This window comes from Schistocerca serialis, chromosome 8 (assembly GCF_023864345.2).
Source record: "Schistocerca serialis cubense isolate TAMUIC-IGC-003099 chromosome 8, iqSchSeri2.2, whole genome shotgun sequence".
Classification (NCBI taxonomy): Eukaryota; Metazoa; Arthropoda; class Insecta; order Orthoptera; family Acrididae; genus Schistocerca; species Schistocerca serialis.
The window spans coordinates 35,263,513-35,284,459 of record NC_064645.1 but is presented as its reverse complement, the minus strand read 5'-3'; the positions used below and the strand labels follow the sequence as shown (position 1 = coordinate 35,284,459).

Below are 20,947 nucleotides of genomic sequence, written 5' to 3'. Positions count from 1 at the left end.
GACAACAATTTGAGCAAGATAGATGACAGCAAAGACTGACAAGGGGGTTACATAGTAATGAATGATGGCCACACACCTGATCTATCCAGTTACATTAAATAATCAAAAATTGGTTGTTTTCATTGATGCTTAAATGTAGGAATACTGTTGTGAATATCTTTGGTGAAACAGTTTTGAAAGACAGAATTTAGTATTTCAGCCTTTATTAGTCTTCTTTTATTTGAGTGGTGCAGCGATTAATGAATATTTGGATAGATGATTTTGTTCCAGAAACTGTATAAGACCAAATTATTATTCTTTCGTAATAATTTCATAATATTATTTTTCAACTAAGATCTTCATGGCATCAATTTATCTTGCAATGGCAAACAGTATTTTCAGATCTGTGTAATAAATCCCTCTACATTAACCCCCCCCAAGGGATGAACATTTGTTATTAATTGCTCAGGTAATTTTTAAACCTTTTCTGTCATATGTGTTAAGCAGAAATATCTTTCTACATGTCTTAAGGTCTGCACCTGCAGATCAAAGTGTTGCTGTTTCTCCAGTAATTTCTCATAATCACTCTAAGAAAATACAAGGTGGGTTCTTTCAACATGGACGTGTGTGACTTGTTCACTAACCTTCTCTAACTGATGTCTTCCTCTGCGGGACAATATGTTGACCTTCCATCTAATTAATATTGTAAAATGCTCAAATCATTTTATGTGACTAACCTGGGCATAATACATATGGTTAAGCTGAAATCTGAACATAATGTTATGGTTAACCTGAAATCTGACTGGTCCAACCACGCTTCAGACTAGAATAGTTATTGTGTAAAAGGTAGCATATTGGCTTATAAGAGACCATTATTGAGTAAAATTCACATTTTGGATATGCTCTTTCTAATTCATGCACTTGACTATTTTCTATTTACAGCAGCGCACATGAGTACACACCTGCACATGCGCGCCCGCGAGCACACACACACACACACACACACACACACACACACACACACACACACACACACACACACAGTGTTTTTACCTGTTGATATTTTATTTTACTCTAACATGAGAATACCTGATTTCAGGATCGAAATGATATACCACCAGTGTTCACAACAGTACCACGACCAGTTACTCTGGAAGACAGTGTACCTATTGGCACTACTGTAACAACTCTAATTGCAACTGATTCAGATGGGACACCACCTGGAAACAAGGTAATTACAAAGCTTTTCAGCTACATCATACCCAAACCTATATAGTTTATATCCAAATAAATGAGGAAGCTGATGAATGCTTCCTTGGAAGTGACTATTGCCGTAATTTTGTGCATCTGCATATTGAATAATCCGATCAGCCCCTCCACCTCTGAATTTGATGATTGCCAGAATGGAGCAGTGATCTGATGCTCAACAACAACTGAAATACCGATGCCATAAACTAAGGGCTGTTTTTGGAAATGGTGGTGGTTGGCACCCTCTCTGCGGCAAAGCTAGTAGATGAGGCACACACTGTAGTCGACTGTGTTGTAATATACATATGTGTAACATACGGGAAGTTATAAAGGGCATTGACAATGTGCAACCATTTTCGGCCTGGGACAGTCCAACAAAATTGATGTAAACTATGTGCAGATGTGCTGGAGCTTTTTGATAGTGGGCAAAAGTGTGGCCCTTCTGGACCATATGTTCAGTGCCGAGCAAATAAACAGGATGCCGTGGTAAAGATGTCATCCTGCACGTACCCCAACAAGTAGTTTGCAGTAGCTTATGACACCATGGGCACAAGAAAGATGGAATGACAACCTGACATTTGCAGCCTTTGCTGGGTATCAGGAGGACACTACATTGGGAGCCAGAATTTGGGAGAAATTTGTTGAGAATGTCTCACTGATTTATATTTAAATCAAAACTCACTGCTTCGTGCCTGTCAAAGATTGCATCCAGTCCACACAGAAAGTGAGATAAAGTCTGGGCATTAGGCTCATTTTGCTCAAAATATCACTGAGATGCTTAACACACAGTTAAAAATGTGACACCTGTCATGCCTGCAACACAGATTTGGAGCCGCTAAAATAATACCTTTAAATGTTGTAAGTATTGCTCCATCACAGCCACTGCTATAATTATGTCATCCAGATAGTCTGCAGGATTTGGGATGTCCTGAATGAAATGTTTGGTTTGCAAAAATTGCAGGGAAGTGCTCTGTCTCCCCAGTCACCTGCCATCATCCAGATACCCTCTCAGTACCACCCAGGACTGGAAAAACTGAATTACATTCTCTACCAGGTTTCTGAGTAACTCTCTCCATATGTAGAGGTGAAAAATATTCTCCCCACCCCTTCCATGATGGTATTCTGCCACTCACCCAAGCTATGCAATATTTTAGTCCATCCTTATTCCACTCCTGTTCCTGACTCCTTGACACATAGCTCATATCCCTGTAAAACACCTAGACACAAGAATTGTTCCTTACATACTCCCACTACCATATAGTCTACTCCTGTCAGAGGCTTTCCTTTTGACATCAGAGGCGGGGCGACCTGCAAAAGCACCAATAAGATCTACCAAATTAGTTCCAATCATTGAGCTTGTGGGTGCAACAACTAACAGGTTGTCTGTTCACATGTTGGCCACCACCGAGTTGCGACCAAGAGTTAGTTGCTGAGCACAAACACAACACAGTGCACTTCACTTCAGTAACTGCTTCAGTGGCCATACCATCTAGATCCTTGCCAACTTTTCTGAATTGCACAACCTTCACTAGGTCCTGTCTCCACCTGCTTTTGTTCCCTGCCCTGCTCCCATTTCTGCCTCAACACATATCTATTGACCCCCTCCCCCCAGTGCACCTTTATAGTCCTTTTCATTCCCTCCTCCCGCCCCATCCCCCTGCTGCATCTAGAACTCCACCATCTTGTCCTGCACACTCCCACAGTCAGAGTACAGCATCTTTCGCCACCATAATCTTGCTATCCCTCCCCCTCCTCTCCTCACACTTCTTCCTTACCTACACTGCTTACCCCAGCCTAAATAGCTGCTCGCCTCGGACAGGCCTCAGTGCCCAGAGACAATAGTGGCCAGATGTTTTAGAGTTGTGGTTTTTTCGTGTTTGTGTTTGTTTGTTTGTTTGTGTGTGTGTGTTTACACCTGGTGAAATACAATAATGAAAAGATAAACATTCACCGTAAAGATGGCATGTTGAGTTGCAGCAATCTGGAGTATGGCAGGGAAGGCAGTTGGATAGCAGGGTACGGGAGGGGTAGGAAAAGAGCACTGTGTTGCGAAGTGTGCAAGGACTAGCAGGTGGCAGGACAAGGCTGCCAGGATCAGTGTCAGGGGACTGAAGGAGAGAGGGGAGGGGGGTGGTGGAGTGTAAGTAGGGGACAGAAAAGGAGAGAAGCAGAGAGGGGTTTATTGGCAGAGAGCAGTGCACAATGAGGTTGAGGGAACATGTATGTGAAGGAGATGATATGACAAAGTGGGTGAAAACAATTGGCTGTAGAATATGGAGACAGTAGGTTATTGTAGGCTGAGGTTGGAACAGTTTTGGGAACAGAGAATGTGTTGTAATGATAACTCCTATCTGTACAGTTTGGAAAAGCAGCTTTTTGTTTTGTAGCCTGGGCCATATGGATCCTCCTCTCCACCACCAGCTTTTCTGAACTGCACAGTGGGAATTATCTGTACAACACATTCTGCGCTCCTGAAATTATCTCCACTTCAACTTTGTTTCAACACCCGTCACCCAGAATTTTCCGTCCCCTCTGACCTATCACCTCCCTCCCTACTCACATCTCCCCACCCTCGTTATGCACTGCTTTCTGCCAGTGAATCCACCACTCTCTTCCCCTCTCTACTCCTCTCCTTTTCTGCTCTGGAAAAATTCACTTCCCCCACGGTCTCCAGGATCTGAGCCCGGCAGCCTTGTCGTGCCACCTTTTAGTCCTTGCACTCAAAACTAAACATTACTCTTCTCCCCAGCACCCACGCCTCCACCCACATCACGTCATCCTGTACCCTGCACCTTCCCACCCCACTGTAGACTGCTGCTTTCATTCAATGCAACAGTTGCAGTCTGCCCGCAGTGACCAGAAATTGTGGTTGTGTATGTGAGGCATGCCTGCTTGTGTGTGTGTTTTCCTTTCAGTTCTGAAGAAGACTTTGGCCAAAAGCTTAATGTGTAACTGCTTTTTCATTGTGCCTGTCTGCGACTCAATGCGTCGTCTTTAGTGAGTAGCTATCCTCTTTATAATTGTTGATATTCCAGGCTAGACTTTCCACTTCTTGAAGGACTATGTCTGATAGCTTATCCAATAGACTACTTTTATATTTGCCTCTCCACTGCTCAATGTCTCCTCTGTGTGGTGAGTAGCAGTATGTCATATTGTCGTATTGAAAGGAGCATTAGTTTAAACATCTAAAACAAGAAATGGATGTCTACAAATAGAAAACAAAAATAATATACCATAATGTGATCTCTCAGGTTTTCTTGATGTGATTGATTAATGGTGTGTTTCCCAAGTGTTTGGCTGATTGTTGTCCCGCATTTTATGCACAATATTGTGACAACAACCCAGCTGACCTCTTCAGATGCTGCAAGTTGTGCTGTCATGTGTGCTTGCTCTCCAGACTCCAGCAAGACAGTGAACTGTTGTTAGCCTCAAGCCATTTTTTACAGCTGAGTTTCACTCCAAACATGCACTATATGGCTTTTGATGCTCTTTCATCAGAGCCTATACTGATATTCCATGAATCATGCATTCTCTCAGCATTTACCAGCTCTGGTGGATGTTATGATCAGCAAGAGCTTAATAAACTGAGCACTGGACACCAAGCCTTGTTTACAAAAGAGACACATACTGAATCCTTGGAACCAATTGTGAAAAAGCTTGAAGATTGTTGTATTGGACTTTTAGTCATGTTCTGACATCAGCTTATATCTTCCTCAAAGGAAAATATTATGAGCAAACCCTTGGAATGGTGATCTGTAGTCTGTTATTGCTTGTCATGTTGAACCTATATGTGGAACACTTTGCAGCAGAGGTACTAGAATCTACCATTTCCACACTAACATCACACTGTTGATAAGTAGAAAACACATTTATGTTATGTACGGTTCTTGGGTGAGACGTCAGGTGTCATTGTGAAATTTCCACAATATTTCATCGGCGCAACTGACTGACATTGTCCGGTGCGGCAGACACACTGCTGAGGCTGTGACCAAAGCCTCCTGTTTATGACAGTCGCAGAAGAAACTGCACAGGCATGAATTTACCAAATTTGATGACTGGTAGTCTAAGTATTATGATCCGCAGTGGGAGAGTGAGACAGCAACAGTCATTGCAGATTTCTTTTACTGGTCCAGATGTGTGCGTCTTCGACATTCAATGCATCTGTCCTCCACAGTGCAACAAGTTTGTCCAATTTACAATGTTCTGTAGCTACAAGCTTCTTAAAGTGAGACAATCTTTCACTGACCCTAAAAGAGCTCTGAGTTTCATTTGCAGATGAAAGATGCATTTAACTTAATGTTTCTTAAATAATCTTCCTATTTTTGAAGAAATATTGCTGATGCATGGCAACACTACCATTCCTCTTTGTTCCTCACTTTCTCCTGTCTCCTCACTTTGTCTAGCACATGCCACGTGTAATGCACAGTGCATCTCTCACCCAGAATATTCATTCTCTAAAAATACAGTACAGAGGTGGCATAGCTCATCAAAGATGCTTTCAGAATCTGACATGGTTCATGATCTGTGGATCTACAGCCTGAGCATGCCACTTCATTGTGCAGGATGGTGACAGCTCATGGGCTGTAAGTGTAAGTCTGTGCATCTAGGTTTATGGTACACAATGTGACACATGATGCTGTCCAGTTTTATCCACACCAATACATGCAGAAATGGTAGTTCACTATTTTTCTTAATCTCCATTGCAAACTTGATGTTCAGTGATACAATACCAAGGGTGACATGACAAAGGTGACATCCACATATTCCTAAAAGCACTTAGGCTTCAACTTCCCAGACTTGAGTGCTCTCTCCTCAAAATCTTCTAGAAAAAGATTAACCCCATTGGGTAACTGTGACACTATCAGCCTGTTCAAAGTATTGGTCACTGAATAAGAACTAAGTTGAGGTGAGCACATGCTTCAACAAGTCAAGAAGATCCTTTGCAGCTTCTCACCAATCAGTAACACTGATTCCTTCCTTTTGCACTTGAGTGGAAAGAGAGAATACATTGAAACTAACAAGAGTATTTGATGGTGCAAGTCACAAGATCTGAGTTGCGAATGTAGTGTTTACATTTTTCCACTAAAGGGCTTAATCACACTGCTAGACTTTTAGCCAGGTTGTATGCTGGTGCACCACTGTGACTAATAGTTGGTCAAAGTGGTACCGTATCCTTATGAATCTTGTTCAGTTCATATACTCTGGGAGGAACAAGTGCCTGTGTGCGAAGTCTGGCCACATTATCAGAGATTGTGCTGTTTTTGAGAAGCTCTAAAGTCCTCTGTTGTATTTTTGTGGTAAGGTCATAAGTTTCGATCTTGCAGAAGGGGCTGAACTTAACACCCACTCTGAGGACACCACCCATTTTGGATATTATTAGTTCTATTGAACAGGGAATCTTGAAACTGCACAGGGATGTTATCAAGGAAATCAAATGGGAGACTTGCTTGCTCAGACACGGACACCAGTGCCCAAAAATAATGTCTCGGCTGCAGACAGGTCAGCACTTCAATCTCAGTGTGAGGATCCTGGTATTGTGATGTTACCAGTGGATAAAGGCAGTGCAAATTTCATCCTCTCCAGACTGATGTACTTAAGCAAGGTGAACCAGTTATTGGACAACTTGCCTATTGCCTTCTAGACTAGGACTCGACAACCAAAATATAACAAAGAACTTCAGAACAGTCTTTGATGTTGTGGCCAACAACCTTCATACACAGGCACCTGTTCCTTTCAGACTATGCAGATTGCCCAAGATTCATAAGGGTACTGCGCCACTTCAAGTAATTGTTAGTAGCACTGGAACACCGACATACAATCTGACTAAACATCTAGCAGCACAGTTGAGCCCTTTAGTGGGAAATGTGAGTACCACTTTCATAACTCAGATGACTTCATCCATTGACTCAAGAACTTGTGACTTGCACCATCAGATATTCTCATTAAGTTCAATGTGGTCTCACTTTTCACTGGAGTGCCAATGAAAGGTTCAGTGTCGCTCATTGGTGAGAAGCTGCAAGGAGAACTTGTTCATTTGTTTAAGCACGTGTTTGTCTTGAGGTACTTTTTATTCAATGACCAGTACTTTGAACAGACTGATGCTGTCACAGTGAGTAATCCTTTGTCACCTATTGAGCCCAATCATTTTAGGAACATTCCAAGGAGAGAGCACTCCAGTCAGTGGAGTTGAAACCTACAAGACTCTTTTTTGTTATCTGGCATCATGGCATTCATTTTTGCAATACCTAAATTCACTTCATTAGAACATCTGCACATCTGCACATGTGGACTTATACACTAGCTGTCCCCTTCCTGCACAACAAAGTGGCAAGCTTATGATGTTGGTCCACAGAGCATGAGCCGTATTGAATTCAGATGGCTATCTGATGAACTACACCATCTCCACATCATATGTTTAGAGAAGGGATATTCTGAATGAGAGATTCACTGTGACTTATGCCTAGTGTGTGCTAGGCAAAGTGAGGAGATGGAAGAAAATGAGGAACAGAGAGGAATGGTCATCTTGCCATATGTTGGCAGTGTTTCTTCAAAAATAGGAAGATTATTCAAGAAACATTAAGTTTAATGCATCTTTCACCTGCAAGTGAGCCCTGAGCTCTTTTAGGATCTGTGAAAGATGATCTTGGTTTAAGAAGACCTGGTTTCTACAAGGGCTATCCACAAAGTACATTACGTTTCGGAATTAAAAATAAATAAAGTATTGGAATTTTTTAATATTATATACAGATGAAAGCCACACTTAAATACTACTTTTCTACATAGTAGCCATTTAAATTAAGGCACTTATCATAGCAATGGACGAGCTTGGAAATTCCTTCGTCGTAAAATTCGGCTGCCTGTGCCTTCAACCACGTGGTTACCTCTTCTTGAAGCTGTGCGTCATCATCAAAACGCTGCATAGCCAACCACTTCTTCATTGCTGGGAATAAGTGGAAGTCGCTCGGTGCCAGGTTGGGACTGTACGGGGGATGAGGAAACAACTCCCACTTAAAAGATTCGAGAACTTCACGAGTGGCATTTGCCGTGTGGGCCCGGGCATTGTCGTGAATCAGCAAGATATTTGAGCCCAACTTTCCCCTGTGCTTGTTTTGTATTGCTCTTCTGAGGTTGTGCAGAGTTTGGCAATACCTTTGAGAGTTTATTGTAGTGCCTCTTTCCAGGAAATCCACAAAAATCACACCTTTTCTGTCCCAAAAGACAGTCGCCATCACCTTCCTTGCCGACATTGTCTGCATGCATTTCTCGGGTTTTTGGGGGGAATTTGTGTGCCCCCACTGCATTGACTGCAATTTTGTCTCACAGTTCACATGCTTAACCCATGTTTTGTCACAAGTAACAATGCGATCGAGTAATGAGTCGCCATCTTTCTCGTAAGCATCCAAAAACGTTAATGCTGCAGCCATTCGGTGATTTTTGTGAATCTCTGTCAAGATTTTTGGTATCCATCTTGCACAAAACTTGTGGTAACCAAGCTTTTCGGTAATGATTTCGTGCAACAAATTTCATGAGATTTGTGGAAAACTCATAGAGAGTTCCGTTATTGTGAAATTATGGTTTTCACGGACTGCGGCATCGACTTTTTCGACAAGTTCGGCAGTCACTATGCTGGGTCTTCCACTTCACTCTTCGTCGTGAACGTTAGTTCAGCCATTTTTAAATTTTATGACCCATTGATGCACTCCACCTTCAGTGATTATGTTGTCCCCATACACTTCACAAAGCTGCCAATAGATTTCTATCGGTGTACAGTTTTTTGCAATCAGAAACCTTATTACAGCACGCACTTCACACTTCGCGGCATTTTCAATTAATGCTGACATTTCAAACTGTCACAGTAACTCAACAGAGTACAGCACGAACCTCTCACTAGCATGGCAGGATGCCGACTGAGCGGCGGAATGCCATGACACCAAGATGGCCGCACTAGCCCCGCCCCTAACGGACACAGACGAAAACGTAATGTACTTTGTGGATAATCCTCGTATAAGATTTCCTGTAACTGCAAGGTGGCATACATTGAAAAAGCCTGTTAGAACAGAAGCACTGAACATCAACAGCACACATGTCTGAACTGCCAGAGAAATCTACAGTGCCTGAGTTTAGTACAGGGCACAGTGTGGAATACAAAAACACCAGAGTTATCTCATTTACCTCTTCATACTGGGGTAGAGTGGAAATTTGCAGCTCAGCTAACCAGCTATAAAGGGACACAGGATAATAATTTAGTACAGCTTGGTATCTAGTGCTGGCCATGTTAAAATCACAGTGACTGCAAAGAAGAACTGTTGCACATACAAGGGATGACTGCTGTGGTGAGATAGATACACGATTGACAATGGTGACAACAGGCACATGCCAGTGTGGACACATAGGTCAGCAGGCAGCTCCTCACAGAGGGCGCTGGGGTGGCTGATGGCACAGTACAGTATGACTGACAGCCTCTCCAATTATGTCAAATCTGTCCATTCTCCGTCTGGCTAGTGGCGTAGCTGTCTCCCCACTACTGGTCAGGATATTTGCACTACTGGTCACTGAATTTGGTGCGTTAATACACCTGCACAGTTTCTTCTCAGTCTGGCATAAATAGGGGGTTTCAGTCAGAGCCTCAGCAAAGTTTTTGCTGCACCTGAAGATGTCGACAAAATATTGTGAAAATTTCATGACGACGTCCCATGTCTCACCCAAGAACCATATTTACCACTAGTCCACCTGTAAAGCCTCAAGCAACACAACACATTTGTGGTGTACCCTCGTGGAACAAGAAATTTGATGAGTTCCTGGAACATTTAAACTCTGTCCATTGTAATAAAAAATTCATGGTGGAACTTCCGAAAGAGGGCCAGGATCCTTTCCCTTGGCTTATTAGTTGAGAAAAGACTAGGCACCCCTGTGTCACAACATATACAGAAAATCCATGAACAATGACCTCTAACTTCATGCCTTGAGCCCCCCACCATCTGTCACATTTGCTGCTAAAGTCTGGTACTTAGAGCTTGAACACTTTCAGACAAGGAGGGCCTTGCAGAAGAATTACAGCACCTACAAATAGTTTTCTGAAGGAATGGGTACTCAGACACTTAAATTGAGTGGGCATTGCAGACAAATTCAAGACTGCCTGAGAAAGAGTTTGAGACTGATTTAGAGTAAGAGAAACCAAGAATCACTTACCTACCTTATGCTGGCCTAATTTAAGAAATACTGCTAGACTTCTACTAAAACATGGCATCCCATTTATTTTGCTCCCATCAACAAATATAAAAGTGAAAGTGAAGATGAAGAGAGATCTCTCACCCTCCCTTTCTCTCTCTTCATCTTCACATTTCTCTCCTTTATCCCACTCCCCCTCCCCCCCCCCCCTCCCCCCTCCGCACCCTCTCCCTCTTCCTACATCTCTTTTTGTTGTACCCTCTGTACTCTTTTTTGTTTTGTTGTGAGGCTACAGAGTCATCTGTCCAAGAACCTGCCTCTTTCCTGCCGCCTCCTCCATGTGTCCTACCCTTCTCCATGCCCAATTGCACCAGCAAAGGCAACAGCTGTTAATAATAGGGTATGAGTAGTCTTGCCATGGACATAGGAGTGTGAATTAGAGGGTCTGAATGGTTGTATGTGTGAATCTGTGTACTGTTGCTAGAAAAGGAGATAGCACTCAAAAGCTAGTGTGAATGGTGTTTTCCGTTATGTGTTCCTGTGCTCGATGCATCGATCTGCTATTGGATGCTGCTTGCTTTCCCTTATTTTACACATTGTTAAAATGTTGTCATTTGTGCTGCCATTGTAGAACAGAAGAATGGCTGTAAGTTATACTACTGCAACACACCAAAACATATTTCATGAAGGAAGGAGTAGTAGCATAGTAAATGCTGTAGTTATCATATCTGACTCCTAATTTAGGTATTATGAATTTGGAACATGTAAAATACAATTGTGAAAAGTGGCACCAGTAGCCCATCTACAAAGGTTGCCATCTTTGCCTAAGAATACAAGGAAAAAAATTATGCTTCCTTTTCAGCTCAGTGACTGAAATATGGTAGCACTAACTTGGAAATAAACGGGAAGTGTGTTTAAAGTTCTGTATGTGTGTGATGTTCACTACAAGAAACAATGTTAGGTATATATATATGTTCTCATGTTGTCCGTTTGGCTTGTCCCATATCATATACACTCATGTACATTAAATGATTGGGTGAATCAATAGAGATGTAGTGCAGTACAATAGTGCCTGACTGAAATTAGTGTAAGTTCAAGCACTATGACTTTGCCTTGCAAGTTTGTTGTAAGTATGAGATTAAGCAAAGTTTCTTCTAAGCTTGGCAGTGGCAGAAAAAACACGCACGCACGCACAAATGCACGCTCGCACTACACCCACACACACACACACACACACACACACACACACACACACACACATGCACATTAGTTGAAGCACTATAACACACAAGTCTAAATCAGCCCAGCTAAACAGCATAAGTCATACTTCACTGGAAGAGACAAAAGTTTGATAATAGTAACAGAAAATGTGTCCACCACCAGGTGACCTAACTTTGCTTGTTACTGAAGTTCACATTTCTGCCGAAGGCACTCTCACTGGACCTTGGCATATCAGTACAAGCATATCTTCCATTTACACATCTGGCAGGATTACTAAACTCAGTATTATGACAGGTATGCATTATTTGTACTTGATTGCCTTTTGTACAAAAGAAAGTCAATGGAACTACAAATGAAGACAGTTAGCTCATCACAAAAAAAATGATCAATCAGTCTACTACTAGATTAAATCAAATAAACCTGGGAATTTAGCTTTTAAATGCACTACCTTCACAAGCACACATTGTCTCACTTAGGAGTTTTTAAGTCTGTGGTACAAAATTGTCCAAAAAAGGTGTTCTACACAATGGAGAAATTAATGGATTGTACTAAGGATTATTTTACATTTTGACTTTTATTGTCTTTAATCTGTGTGTTTTTACTGGTTTACCACTGTACTGCAATGTGTTATTGTTTACTAGCTTATATTATTTTTCTTAGTCCTGCAAATTCTTGATCAGCTTAAGGCCTTGACACACCCTCTTACATCAAACTCTGTTGAAATTACAACAAAGTTATAGCATGCGCAATGCACAATAACAGACGAATAATTGGAGCTGAATTTGCACTTCTTTGTCATAGGTTCGATATGAACTTATTGGAAGAGGAAAAGCAAACAAATACTTCCAGATTGATTCTGATACAGGTGTTATACACGTTCGAGATGACCTACGGAAAGAAACACTCAATGAATACCAAGTAAGTAATATTTTGGTAAATGCAAATTTTCACTAGTGTAAAGCTCTGCAGTGCTTTGTACATTACCACTTTTATTTTTTCTAGGTCGATATTAAAGCCTATGATCTCGGTGAACCACAGTTGTCATCTGTGACATCAGTGCCTGTTTATGTTCGCCACGTGGCAACTGTTCCACCAGATGAAGGGCTGGGCTTTGCTGACACTTCTTATACTGTAGAGATTCCTGAGAATGCAACTGCAGGCACCCTTATAAAGACACTTACAATTTTGAACATCAGAGCTCAAGACATAGCTCCTCTTCGGTGCACAATAACAGATGGTGACATTCAAGGTTAGTCTTCAGTGCATCTTAAATCAACTACAAACAACATATTCCTCAAAAAGGTAGTTTTCATTAACTGTCATTATTATCACAGCAAAATTAATAGACTTATTCTCATTTCATTTATAAGGTCTCTTCTACACAAATGTGACAAAGGATCGGAACTGTGAATTAAGGTTAAGAACTGCTGGTCTGGACCATGAAAAAGTGCAACAGTATCAGGTGGCTATAAAGCTAGACACTCTTTCTGGTTTGGTGAATCAGATGAGAAACAGCACTACTGTAAGTAAACGTGAGAATTTTATATCTTTGTACTGTCTACTTATTGAGGTAATTGATAAGTCTAATCTTCTGGACTATGGTTCTTACATTCCAGGTTAAGATTCAGGTTGTTGATGTGAATGACAACAAACCTGAATTTATATTCCCAGAACCAGACCAAAAATTTTCAAAGGGAAAATACTTTGGGGCAATTGCAGCAGATTCACCTATTGGGACATCTGTTTTGCAGGTTAAAGTAAGTGAAATATTCCATATAACTAATAAACCTCTTTGTGTGTAACTCGTTCATTCATTCATTCATGCTGGTTTGAGAAGCCAGAGATGGCAATCATGTGTGCATGAGATGTGCATGCTTTTATGAATGAATGTGTGTATGTGTTTCCCTTTCAGAAGAAGGCTTTGGCTGGAAGCTAATGTGTAAGTGTCTTTTCATTGTGTCTAAATGCAGCTCAGCATGTCATCTTTACAGTGAGTAGCAGTCTATATGTATTTGTGTCTGGAGAAAAACAGCTCCTCTGCTTCCTGCTGCTCTAGTGTTAATATTATTATTGTTTTTGAGACTTTTGGCCTGTAGGCCATCTCTGTGTTCTGGAGTTTTAGTTAGTAAGATTACAAGTATCTACAAATTTCATAATTACTTTTAAAACAAATACATTATTTTGATGAAGTAGAGTTGCTATAGTAGCTGGTAAAGGTTGATGAGATCTGATTAGTCATTGCATGAAATTGGCTTGCTGGTTTGCATACAGTTTATATTAGAAAAAAAAATGTTTGATATCCCATACAGATATTCAATCACTTTTTCAATGAAGATTATCTTGAATGTGTATTCAGTGAAGATGGTTAGAAAATGATCTGTACTTAAATCTCATGCGAATTATGGGACTTCCTTGCCAAAAAGCTATAAGTTTCACTGGGAAGTGAAAACAGTGTCTTGTAACCTGTGCTTGCCTACAGAAAAGTGCAGTCCACTCTGCCACTCCCTGGGGTTTTGGACCCATCAGCATTACTGTGGAAGTATTCTGGGTAATTATCAGCAGTGCAGGTTTTACTAATTATTCTGTGCAGGCATTTGTTTTTGTTGGGAAGTAGAAGACATCAGCAACTGAAATAATTTTGTTATGTTTGTAATCTGTATTAGGATATGGTAGCATTCCTTGATGATTTGGTAAAATGTTCTTTAAATTTATGGAGTTTGTATGCAATTATGTTTTTAGAGTAGTGTTTATTCTCTGTCTACTCATGTCATCTGGAAACCATCTGCAAATTTCTGTCTCAGTGGGTACTCAGTTGCAGAAAGTAGTTTTGGGAGCAATATATCCATCATTAATTTCCATTGTAAGGCATCGGACATTTCTGTGGCTTCCATTAACGGTGCATTTTTTGCTGTTGAATGAACATGTAGCTCCTAGGTGTGTCCTGATGCAGCTAAATTAGAGTTTTCTCAGTTCCGAAATTGAATTCCTGTTGCCTCTGCAGAATAACATGCTTCCTTAGTCAGTTTCAGATCTTATTAGGTCACTGCATATTAGTAGTAGAACATTACTATCTGCTCACCACTATGTTCTTGTAACCAATCACAATGCATTGAGACTAGGCTGGATCTTGTAGTGGTCAAAATTTTTAAGGCCATTACAACATATATAAAATAGCACTTGAGTACAACATTAGCACATTCAGTGAAAATTATTTGGAGTGCCAGCAGGAAGAATTTAAAGAGATAAGTCATAAATACTTATTGGTGAAGCAAAATGCCTTTGGACTACAGTTATTCAAATAAATGTACAAGTCACCTAAGAGAACGAAATAATAACGTGCCCTTTATCAGTTACAAAATTCTCAGGGCTGTTACTTAGTGTTTAGATTATGATTGAGTTGTAGTGCATTTTTAATGGGTGGTGAGCTGGCTGATATCAACACGAGGGAGGTGTGCTGCAGAGAACTGGCAACGCTTCGGTAGCGGCACATAGTCAGTGGCTGAGGCAAGTCTGATAGTGGTCAGAGGTGGGTACCCGTCTTTGGCGGTGTGCGAGAAGGTGCTCAGGAGACAAACGCGTCTCTCACCAGTCAGCAGGAGTTTTTTTCTTTTCCTCGTGGACAGCACGTGTTTTCTTCCTCGGCTCTACACAAGTCCTTCCAGGGCAATGCCTTTACATCCTCCAGACTTATGTGGATGGTTGTGTCTGTACATTTGATTGGCTCGATCATATTCTTCTTCTTGATCTTTATTGTTCACTACCATTATTAAACATTTTTTCCTGCCCAAAATTTCCAAATTATCATGGTAAGAAGGTAGGACCATACAGAGACCTTACATTGGCTAGTATTCCTTCACTGGGCAAGCTCCATGTCACCAGTCCGCTTCAGTGCATTTTTTTCCCACACTCCTCTCAGGAAGAGAGATGTTAAAAGGCATTCACAGCAGGCATTCTTCCCCTTAGCAAACTGCTTATCATCATTTCACATTAGTGTATTGTGTCCGGTATAAGAATCCAATTATAGCCCTGTCTGGTACACTGCAAATATCTTATCTCCAGTTTCGAAAGGTGTTTGCAGTCCTTCTGAAGATACAGAAAAACAATCTGGTGGATGACAGTGTGAATGTCCTGGAAAGGGATGATTCCTTTTCAGCTCGTAGGCACCTGCACACCTCCTTTAGGAGTGGTCGGGGCCTGGGAGAGAGGGAAGCCAGGTCTCTGTCCGAAGGCCCATTACACAACATTCATCTTAGGTGCAGAAAATTATTTACAGAGTCTAATTTTTTGCATTTTAGTCACAGTGGTCTGGAGATAAACTCCAAAATTGTCTTTATATTCAAATAGTTTTACTCCATGTTTGTGTCAGTGTTCATCTGCAATTTATATAGCCACTGTAATACAAGTCCTTAAATTTGAGCTTTTCTTAATATATGTACAATTGTAAATGATTTGTACCTTTATCCATACATTGATGACAGTGACATTCTGAGAAGAAAAAACAAAACCTTACATTTTCAAATATTGTCAGCTATCAAACCTATCCATTGGCCACAAACATCTACGGTAAAGTTTAGCAGAGGATGAGGGTCTGAAAGGAAACAAGAGAGTAATTTATTTGAAACAGTTATTGGATCTAATGAGCACCCATGACATACAGCATGAATACAAACAGCATTTAATGCTACAACAGATGATAAAAGTTTGCGCCATCAGATGCCATGCATGCCTGACGCCAATGGAACATTAACTGCTGGACAGGCTTAAACAAAGTAGGTGTTTCTTTGATTGTAGCAGTTGTGCAGTTGATTCTTGTGATGAGATCCATTTCACATTCCACAGGATCACGATATCTGAGAGATTTCATGGCTCCTCATCTAAATTCAGTATAGGTGGGGGCTAGGGAACTGGTCCATGATGCCCACCCAGGCCATCAATGTGGGAATTACCTGTTCAAATGCCTGTGAACAGAACAAATCTCTCATGTATCACAATCCTGTGGAGTCTGAAATGAATCATTTGCAAGAATCCTCTGAGCAACTGCTGCACTCAGAGGAACTCCCGATATGCTCAAGAATGTCCGGCATTCAATACTCCATCAGTGTTGGGTATGGGTGGAGCCTGATGGTGCAAACTTTCAGCTATAGTCAAGCTGTGCATTGTGTGTACTCGTTATGTCCTCATTATGTCTCTCATTTTTTCCTTGGCACATCTTCGAGTGCTCAATTACTACAATGTCATTTCTTACTTCTTTCTCCATGAGTGCATAATCTTAATATATGATGGTATCTTAATATCTTCCCTCAATAAACCATAACTTCTCTCTCACAAAAGCTCATCAACTCACTTCAGTACATCAATTTTTCATGAACCTTTATTAAATATTATTGATGATGCTTCTTTTCCAAAGGTGTGTTCCTCTTACATTACTTATTTCATCACAACCAACACTTCATCAACAAAATAATAACTTATAATAATATTTCACTCCCATCGTCCAGATGGGTTGCTACTACAAAAATCTTATAGTATGTTCTTATCTCTCATTCCTGGAATTTATTGCATGTATTCTAATGCTACCTGTGCAGTTTTACGGTATTTCCCACTCATGGAAACATGCTGTCAGTGTTATTATCTTACTAAATTATCATGGCCTGTACTTATCAAACATTGACACTACCATTCATTATACATATCTCAAAATAATTACCACAACTGTAGCTCAACTCATTTATATCCACTGCTGATCTGTCTGAATAAATATCTCAGTTTCTTACTTGAATTTATCCTCAGTATGAAATCCAACTGTACAGCTTATCACTTTTCCCTCACATTTTTCCACACTTGTCAAAGCTTTGGGTTAACACAAAACTAATACAAACTCTCTGACATCACATCTATGTCTGATTCTGTTTTCCATTTGATCACTGACAGATTTTCTGTGTCTGACTTTATGAAACTTCCTGGCAGATTAAAACTGTGTGCCTGACCGAGACTTGAACTTGGGACCTTTGCCTTTGGTGGGCAAGTGCTCTACCATCTGAGCTACCGAAGCACGACTCACGCCTGGTCCTCACAGCTTTACTTCTGCCAGTATCTCATCTCCTACCTTCCAAACTTTACAGAAGCTCTCCTGCGAACCTTGCAGAACTAGCACTCCTGAAAGAAAGGAGACTGTGGAGACATGGCTTAGCCATAGCCTGGGGGATGTTACCAGAATGAGATTTTCACTCAGATGGTAGAGCACTTGCTCGCAAAAGGCAAAGGTCTCGAATTCGAGTCTCAGTTGGGCACACAGTTTTAATCTGCCAGGAAGTTTCATATCAGCGCACACTCCGCTGCGGAGTGAAAATCTCATTCTGGTGTCTGACTTTATATTTGATGCCAAATCACTCCTTCTTGTATCCAAACATTTTGTGTGCTCTGACATGAACCAATTTAAATTTACAAGTGTGTTTTCTGGTGTGAGTGCATCCCTGCCATTTTCGTCTTTTACGTGACCTTATGTTTCTTGTATTGTCTGCATCACATAACAGTCTAAAATTTGTGAGCAATGAATTTACCAGTACTGTGTCAAATGATGCATTCTGTAATTGTGTTGCAACATGTGACATTTTGACTCTGCACTGTCCCACATCAGGTATCTCATTTCTATCAATTACTGACGAGCTGGGATTGACACATTCTGTTGCAGTGCTGCCGCTATCCCCATCTACAACTTCACATTGTGGCACAACTGCTCCTTGTGGTGGCAGATCAGCCTCCTAATGTAACACAACATTGATGTAATTTGAGGCCTTGTCAATTACATCGGTACTTCCAGTGATTACTTCACAGATGTCGCATATTATTTGCTCATCTGCATCTGACCTCACTATTTCTGGTTGTTACTCATCCTTTGCATTACTCATTTTGTGTGCTGAACTGCAGTGCACATAATCTTTTGCACCTTCCATCAACAATATTTTCTTCCACAAATTTGTGATTAGATTCTTCTGAGATTTGTTTGAAATTATTAGACAAAGCTTTTCACTTCTCTGAAAATATTGTATTCATGTGTTCTGTTAAATATGTGTGGCTTTCTGTAGCTCTCTCCCCATTGCATTGCTCCTGCCAAACATTAATTGCACTGGACTTTCTTTACAGCTGGCATTCTGCAGAAACCTTAATATGACACTCCTGGAGACGTTCAGTTATTGCCTCTCCATAACACAGCTGCTGGCCTACTGCAAGTATCTCAAAAAATGGTTCAAATGGCTCTGAGCCCCTAGAACTTAGAACTACTTAAACCTAAACAACCTAAGGACATCACACACATCCACGCCCGAGGCAGGATTCGAACCTGCGTCCGTAGCAGTCACGCACTTCCAGACCGTAGCACCTAGAACCGCTCGGCCACACCAGCCAGCGCAAGTATCTCGACAACATTGTTGGAATATTTCTGCAAGTGCCTTTCTGTGTCAGTGCTGCTGGTATTTAGCAACGGCCTCACGACGGAACCTCACGTAGGTACCCAGTAATCTGTCCTTGAGGCGCAGTTGCTAACTTACTCTAACACTCGTGCCATCTCATTGTTGCTGGGACACTAAAATTGCTTTGCTTTTGCACTGCTGTAGGGATTCTGCACACACTTGCCAATGACATCCTGTTGCAGTTCTAGAAATGCTTCTCAGTCTTGTCGTTTCTCGACAACTGCGAATGTCAATCACACTGCTGAAGTCTTTGATGATTCCTATCATTCTGCAACATTCCTGCCACGCAACCATATCTGGCACACCTGCCGGCTTCCTTTAACCCTTTAACTGCTCTGCACGTGTTAATGTGCACACCTCCGTACCTGTCCCCGTGTGCTCCAAACGTGTTTACGTGCGCCACCAGTCCTTCTATCCGGTATTCTGAACGTGTAGACACGTAGACACATCCAGAGTACCAGGTAGAAGGACTGGTGGTGTGCGTAAACACATTCAGAGCACACAGGGACAGGTATGGAGGTGTGCACATTAACACGTGCAGAGCAGTTGAAGGGTTATCCCTCGCTCCCTCACACAGACGGTGTGCTGCTGGCATTAGACAAAGGTCTCACCATAAAACCTCTTGTGGGCATCTGATAATCTTTTGCCAAAGCACACCTGCTAGCTTACTACAATTCTGCATCAACTTATTGCTGCCGGGACAGTAAAATTGCCTCGTCGTTGCACTACTATAGGCATTCTGCAGATGCCTCCCAATCACACTCCTTTTGCTGTTCTAGATATGCTTCTCCATCTCACAGTTTCTGGGCTACTGCAAATGTCTCTCCGTCACACTGTCAGAGTGTGTGATGTCTCCGACTGTTCCGCAACGATCTCTACATCGAATCACACGCGGGTGTCCAGTAGTCCATAACCGAGGAATGGCTGTCGGTGTACTGTAACCCTCGTACTGACACATCGAGACTCGGACACAGAAATTGCTCACCGTTAGACTACTGCATACATGCTGCAGATGCCTCACCATGATACTGTGGCTGCCCTTCAGGAATCACCTCTCCATCTCAGGGATGCTGGCCTACAGCAAGTGTCCCTACGCAATTGTCGGAATCTTGTAGCGAGTGTGGTTCTCTGAGACTGCTACTGCCATTCCGCTAGGGTCTCAGCGTGGAACACCTTCCGGACATCCAGCAGTCCTCCTGCGAGACGAGGCCGACGGCTCACCGTAACTCTCTCTGCACCACTTCACTTCTGGGACACACTAATTGCTTCACCACTGTAATATAATAGTAATTCTGCAGACACCTCAGTACAACACGGACGCTACCGTTACGCTGTTGCCTCTCCGTGGCACGGCTGCTGGGCTACTACACTGTCGGAGTATTTCTGCGAGTGCCCTTCTGTGCTAATGCTGCTGGCAACTAGGAAGAGTCTCACCGTGGAACCTCCTTTTGGGTATCCAGTAATCTGTCTCTGAGGCAAAGCTGCTATCATACTGTAACACTCTCTCCGTCACATTGCTGCTGGGACGTATAAATTTTGTTGCCGTTGCACCACTGTAGTCATTCCACAGACACCTCACCGTGACACTGGTGCCACCCTCATGAAATGCCTCTCCGTACGACAAGGGCCCCATTGCATATGTCTGTACGACACTGTCGAAGTCACTCTGCTAGTGTGTTTCTATGATTCTGCTGCTGGCATTCAGCTACTACCTCACCACAGAACCTTTTCAGGATGTCCAGTAGTTTGCAACCAAGACACTGCTGCCACTTACTGTGACCCCTTGCACCCTCAGATTGACGCCAGGACACAGAAATTGCTTCAGCGTTGCACTACTGACGGTTCTCTGCAGATGCCTTGTC

The 20,947-nt window shown here is 41.8% G+C and overlaps 1 protein-coding gene across 1 annotated transcript in view; it reads left to right on the top strand.

The window, feature by feature from the left end:
• Window positions 1–20,947, top strand: part of LOC126416112 (cadherin-99C) — a 627,926-nt gene that overhangs the window by 565,767 nt on the left and 41,212 nt on the right. Inside the window, exons 18-22 of the mRNA XM_050083623.1 lie at window positions 1,079–1,210; window positions 12,418–12,534; window positions 12,619–12,865; window positions 12,987–13,138; window positions 13,233–13,373. Of these exons, the coding sequence (XP_049939580.1) occupies window positions 1,079–1,210; window positions 12,418–12,534; window positions 12,619–12,865; window positions 12,987–13,138; window positions 13,233–13,373 (789 nt within the window). The remainder of the gene's footprint in view (window positions 1–1,078; window positions 1,211–12,417; window positions 12,535–12,618; window positions 12,866–12,986; window positions 13,139–13,232; window positions 13,374–20,947) is intronic.